This window comes from Electrophorus electricus, chromosome 7, assembly GCF_041902795.1.
Source record: "Electrophorus electricus isolate QZ-2024a chromosome 7, ASM4190279v1, whole genome shotgun sequence".
NCBI classification, from domain to species: domain Eukaryota; kingdom Metazoa; phylum Chordata; class Actinopteri; order Gymnotiformes; family Gymnotidae; genus Electrophorus; species Electrophorus electricus.
In genome coordinates this window covers 1,438,703-1,445,000 of record NC_137503.1, presented here as the reverse complement: position 1 = coordinate 1,445,000, position 6,298 = coordinate 1,438,703, and the positions used below count along the sequence as shown (strand labels likewise).

Genomic DNA, 6,298 nt, shown 5'->3' with positions numbered 1-6,298 from the left:
GGTGAGGCTCTCTCCTGTACACACATCACACACACACACACCACCATTAAAGAGGTGAGGCTCTCCTGTACACACATCTCACACACACACACAACCATTAAAGAGGTGAAGCTCTCCTGTACACACATCACACACACACAACCATTAAAGAGGTGAGGCTCTCTTGTACACACATCACACACACACACACCACCATTAAAGAGGTGAGGCTCTCTCCTGTACACACATCACACACACACACCACCATTAAAGAGGTGAGGCTCTCCTGTACACACACACACACACATACCACCATTAAAGAGGTGAGGTTTTCCTGTACACACATCACACACACACACACACCACCATCAAAGTGGTGAGGCTTTCCTGTACACACATCACACACACACATCACACTCCTCCATCACACACACACCCATCACACACATCCATCACACCTCCATTTGTGAAACTGTGACGTTCACCCTGTTTCCTTCACATACCCAAACAAGGATGAGGTGGTGCGATTAACACTTTAGCGTCGTAAGCTTTGGAAACACACGAACTAACGCTGAAAATGATAACATTTAATTCCCCCCTTCCTCAACATATGTGTAAATCAACACTATATCTTTTTCATTATACAAATATTCCCCATATCACCGCATATCAGGTCATCCAGTATTACCCTCTGAGAGATGTAAAAAGGGTTCACACCCGTGGATTCGCAAGCACGGTGAGTCAAAACTGGATACTCTGCGGTCCCTCTGTTCCAGTTTATAGCTCACCACAGCAGTTCGCTTAGGTAGGGGGGAAAACATAGTCTTTAAATCCCTCAGAAAAGTTCCTTTGGCAGTCAGTTGTACCCCTGGGTAAAAAACATCCAACCTTCCAGGTACGTTGTCAAGGCGTGAATGCAGAGGGAGAAAATGTGAACATCTTTCCCTTCTTGAAAACCCATGAACTGCTACTTCCGATCTTTTTTCGTCCAAGGGATACCCTATTTCAATGGTCTTCCATCTGCGATCGTCCTTCCCATTGGGCGATAAGTCCCAACCACCGTTAGCTGCTCTGCAAGGGATGAGCCCTACGTTCATGTACCACGCCCTCAACCTTTACGGGGCATGCGCTAAACCGAAAACACGAGCAAACATTTTTAAAAGGCTGATATGCCTGTACGTGTTTTAACCTATGTGATCGTTACAAAACAGGTCTCTGTTTACATACTGCTATTACACTCTATATCCAGTTTTCCAACCACCAAGTCTTTGCCAATTTTTGGAAATGGACCAAAACCATAAACTGAATGGAAATGGAAAAATCCCAAAATTCGAAATAAAACTCCAAAATCTCTAAGGACAAGTCAAGTCAAGTTTATTTGACATTTGCATGCAGGACATTCATGCACTGAAATATTTGTAGTGATTTCAACCTGCAATACATGTTAAATCAGCAACTAAATATGTTGGTGTTGAGTGCAGTGTTGTATGTCCTCTGGTGGTGTTTGGTCAGGTTAAATATGCTGTTGAGTGGGGTGTTGTGCATCTTCTGCCGGTGTTCAGTGTTCAGGAGCTGGCGTTATGGCGTTTAGTGTTCAGGAGCTGGTGTTATGGTGTTCAGTGTTCAGCAGCTGGTGTTATGGTGTTCAGGAGCCAGTGTTATGGTGTTCAGTACTTAGGAGCTGGTGCTGTGGTGTTCAGTGTTCAGGAGCTAGTGTTATGGTGTTTAGTGTTCAGGAGCTGGTATTATGATGTTCAGGAGCTGGTGTTATGGTGTTCGGGAGCTTGTGTTTAGGTGTTCAGTGTTCAGGAGCTGGTGTTTAGTGTTCAGGAGCTGGTGTTATAGTGTTCAGCAGCTGGTGTTATGGTGTCAGGAGCTGGTGTTATGGTGTTCAGTGTTCAGGAGCTGGTGTTATGGTGTTCATTGTTCAGGAGCTAATGTTATGGTGTTTAGTGTTCAGGAGCTGGTGTTTAGTGTTAAGCAGCTGGTGTTATGGTGTTCAGTGTTCAGCAGCTGGTGTTATGGTGTTCAGTGTTCAGCAGCTGGTGTTATGGTGTTCATGCGGTGGTGTTATGGTGTTCAGTGTTCAGGAGCTGGGGTTATGGTGTTTAGTGTTCAGGAGCTGGGGTTATGGTGTCCAGTGTTCAGCAACTAGTGTTATGCTGTTCAGTGTTCAGCAGCTGGTGTTATGGTGTTCAGTGTTGAGCAGCTGGTGTTATGGTGTTTATGTGCTGGTGTTATGGTGTTCAGTGTTCAGGAGCTGGTGTTATGGTGCTCTGTTCAGGAGCTTGTATTATGGTGTTCAGTGTTCAGGAGCGGGTGTTATGGTGTTCAGGAGCTGGTGATATGGTGTTTAGTGTTCAGCAGCGGGTGTTATAGGGTTTAGTGTTCAGCAGCTGGTGTTATGGTGTTTAGTGTTCAGGAGCTGGTGTTATGGCGTTCAGTGTTCAGCAGCTGGTGTTATGGTGTTCAGGCGCTGGTGTTATGGTGTTGTCTTCAGGAGCTGTTATAGTGTTCAGTCTTCAGGAGCTTGTGTTATGTGTTCAGTGCCCAGCAGCTGGTGTTATGGTGTTTCCCGGAACTGGTGTTATGGTTCTGTGCTCAGGAGCTTGTGTTTTGTGTTCAGCAGCTGGTGTTATGGTGTTCAGTGTTCAGCAACTGGTGTTATGGTGTTCAGGAACGGGTGTTATGGTGTTCAGTGTTCAGGAGCTGGAGTTATGGTGTTCAGGAGCTGGTGATATGGTGTTTTGTGTTCAGCAGCTGGTGTTATGGTGTTCAGCAGCTGGTGTTATGTTGTTTAGTGTTCAGCAGCTAGTGTTGTGGTGTTCAGTGTTCAGCAGCTGGTGTTATGGTGTTTAATGTTCAGCAGCTGGTGTTATGGTGTTTAATGTTCAGCAGCTGGTGTTATGGTGTTTAGTGTTCAGCAGCTGGTGTTATGGTGTTCAGTGTTCTGGAGCTGGTGTTATGCAGCTGTCCTGCTCTACGAAATATCATCCCAACGAATCCCGACATTACGAGACGTGTGACTGCTCCTGGCCGACTGGAACGCCGTTTCCAGTCCCGGCACACAGTTCGTAGCGTTCCATGCTGAGTATGTCCACGAGGATTCACTGTTTGTCTGGGACTGTTTACATGGATCCGTAAGAGTTTGTCGTGCTGTGCTGATACTCCACATGTCAGGTTTTGTGTGTGTGTGTGTGTGAGTGTGTGTGTGTGTGTGTGTGTGTGTGTGTGTGTGTGTGTGTGTGTGAGCTCCGCTGACATGTTAGGGTTTCACTGATCTCTTCTGATCTCCTGCTTAAATACAAACGTTTTTAAATCACTCAGACAGGTCAGGACACTCCACTGACACGCAACCTCTTATCTGTCTGGCTCACTTTCTACCTGAATATCTCTCCTCCCTCCCTCTCTCTCTCCCTCTCTCTCTCCCTCTTTCTCCCTCTCCTCACTCCCTCTCTCCCTCTCCTCCCTCTCTCTCTCTCTCCCTCTCCTCCAGTTTCAGTCTACAGTGAAAGCTATCCCCTGTTCCTACCTCTACACATGTATTATTGAAGGACTCTTATTGTGCTGTCACTCTGCCTGTCTGTCTTTCCGTCTGGGGCAGACGGGTGGGTCTCCACTCCTCTGTGCTGCGTAGGGTGAAGGTCCATAAACACCTTGACATGGGTGGTGTGTCTGTGCTCTCCCACGTTCACTGTTCAGCAGAAACACCTGAACAGGAATGACAGAGGTGACCAGGGAAAACTGACCTGTGCAGTGTCCTGGAATCACTCTCAGCTCAGCTTTCATGTTCTGGGTTTCTGAACTTGTTTGCACTGACCAGGCAGCAGGTTGTGGGTATCCCCACTACTTTAACTAAGCCTGGATTGTTTCTGTCTTTACAATAAGATCAGACTTAGAATATTGATAAGGGAAGCAACTGAGAAGGGGATATGATTGAGGGATATTGTGTGTGTGTGTGTGTGTGTGCGTGTGTGTGTGAGAGTGAGGTGTCGTGTTTCCGTGGGACTAACCAGAACATTTTAAACACTTCACACCGTCCACTGTCTTATCAATCATCTTGGTGTTCGCACACACTCACACACACACACACACACACACACACACACACACACACACACACACACACACACACACACACACACAGAGTTTCTGTTGCTGGGTCCTGTGGAGGCTCTTTGGCTGAATTTCCCTCCAGCTTTGGTAACCCAGTGTTTTTTCCCACAGAAGGGGTGGTGCTCGACACCATTGCTGGCTGTTGTCCTCTTTGTCTCCTGCCCTGTGTTAAAGCCTATTGTGTCCCAGCTTCAGGAGCCTGTTTACCTTAGATGGGCTGATCCATGTCCCTTGGTCCCTCTGGCCATAAAAATGTGCAGGATCAAAAGATGTAGAACATGAATGGCCAGGTGAGTGAACATGTGACATGTAGTATCTGACTGTGTACTCTCTCTCTCTCTCTCTCTCTCTCTCTCTCGCCCCAGTCATGGACACACAATATATTGAAAGAGAAGGAGTTCCTGCGAAAGCTGGTGATAGCCGGGGTCATTCAGGACCTGACCAAAGGGATCTGAATTCATCGCACGTGCGCAGACGTCCGATATCTACCACGTTCTCCAAGCGCGCTGCGACTGCTTTTGACTTTTTCCTGATTCGCATATTTGCTTCATCGCACACGTGCTGTAAACACTCCGAGGGCACCCGTGACCTTGCTTCATGCTTCACGGGGACCCTCTGGCCTGTGATGGGCATGTTGGGACCGGAATGGCCCCTGGGAGCCCTTGGCCATAGCATGGACATAGGAGCAGGTGCCAAAGCCGCTGCAGGGTTGCAGGACGTGCCATCCTGCTCCTGGGCTCATCTTGTCTTTTGCGGTCCGACCAGACATGGGTGTTTGTAGAGGACCTGTCCACAACCCGCGCATGGACGCGAGGCCTCGCTGGTAGCGTTGCTCAGACACACTGTTTGAGCACGTGATTTTAAACTCCCAGATTCTCTGCAACTCTGTTTTAATCATAAGGGTTACTACTGTTATTATTTTCAGATCCAAGCACTAGCTTTTAGTTTTTGTTTTTGTTGTGGTGTTTTGTTTATAATTTTTATGTTTAAGGTATTTATTTTTGAATCAGCTCACTGGATCAGGGTTCTCAGATCACCTTGAGTGCTGTAGTTTGAGTTGAAGTGGACTGGAGACACTTTACATCTTCACCTCAACCTTAGGCTGCTGGCCCTCACCAGACTGGATTCTTCAGTGATATGGCACAGACCTGCTCAGCAAGCTTCTCTCCACCCTACCGGGCAGGACTGGGGTTCTGTTACACATCCTCTACGTGGTACAGGGGCAAAACCTCCAGCCTCCTGCACTGTCAGCCAAATTTAGCAATCAAGTGTTTCTCTCACTCTGCTGTATATTTCTACTGCATATCAGCGTGTTTAAGTATTTAATGGAATGAAAGTGAATCAATGCAATTAAAGTATTCAGGATTTGTTAGCTGCCCGTCCGAGGTGTTCTGTTGGGTGCCTTCTGCCTAAATGCATCTGGCTAAAATATTACACTGTATAAGAGAGCTATGTAGAAATGTACGTAAAGATGTATGTTGAGGTGTAGAAATGCAAATGAGATGGTCACTTGGGTCTCTGGACCTGGTTACAGATAAATTCTCTGAGATACCAAAGATATATAGTCTGAGGTTGAAACTTGAAGCCCCTGTTGTTTTGCATGTTAACGGATGTGAGTTAGCAGGAAGTGTTGATTTTAAAGTGTTGACCCTAAAGCAGGGCTGCAGTGTTTATCAGGGGCGTTTGGCCATATGTCACAGATGTGCAAAGTCTGATGCGTTGTGTGATACACGATTATGTCATCCATCGTGCAAATGTTCTGGTGAATGTTTTGTGTGTTCTGATGAATCACAGATATTAAAAAAACCTGAGTAGTCCAACAGCTCTATCTTAATGTGAGTGAAAGTTCGTGGTCACATGGTGCAATTCCTGCTTGAGCCGGAGTTCTCCCATTATTAAACAGTAATCCTCTTTAATGTTCACTTACACACATTCCCAAATGTGTCGAGGCCTTTGCGCAAGACCTGCTCTGACCTGTCATGATATTTCAGTCCTCCATTTACAAGTTCCGTAACCAAACTGGCCGTTCCCGTGCGAGTGTGTGGTAAACATAGTGGAAGAGTGTGTATAGCATGTGTCACGCCTGAGATGAACCCACCCACATTTAGAAAGGTTAAAGGTAAACGTTGGGGAAGTGTAATGTTCGATGGTGCACACGTGCAGATAAAGGTGAAGAGATTTGTTTGCGTTTTCCTCCCCGCCC

At 46.6% G+C, this 6,298-nt stretch overlaps 1 protein-coding gene across 9 annotated transcripts in view; it reads left to right on the top strand.

Annotated features, from left to right (window-relative positions):
• Positions 1 to 5,917, top strand: part of st3gal3a (ST3 beta-galactoside alpha-2,3-sialyltransferase 3a) — a 32,118-nt gene extending 26,201 nt beyond the window's left edge. For all 9 annotated transcript variants that reach the window (XM_035524701.2, XM_035524698.2, XM_081717311.1 and 6 more), the window contains one exon: positions 4,461 to 5,917. In XM_035524701.2, coding sequence (XP_035380594.1) covers positions 4,461 to 4,550 — 90 coding nt within the window. In that variant the 3' untranslated portion in view covers positions 4,551 to 5,917. The remainder of the gene's footprint in view (positions 1 to 4,460) is intronic.
• Positions 5,918 to 6,298: the final 381 nt, after the last annotated feature.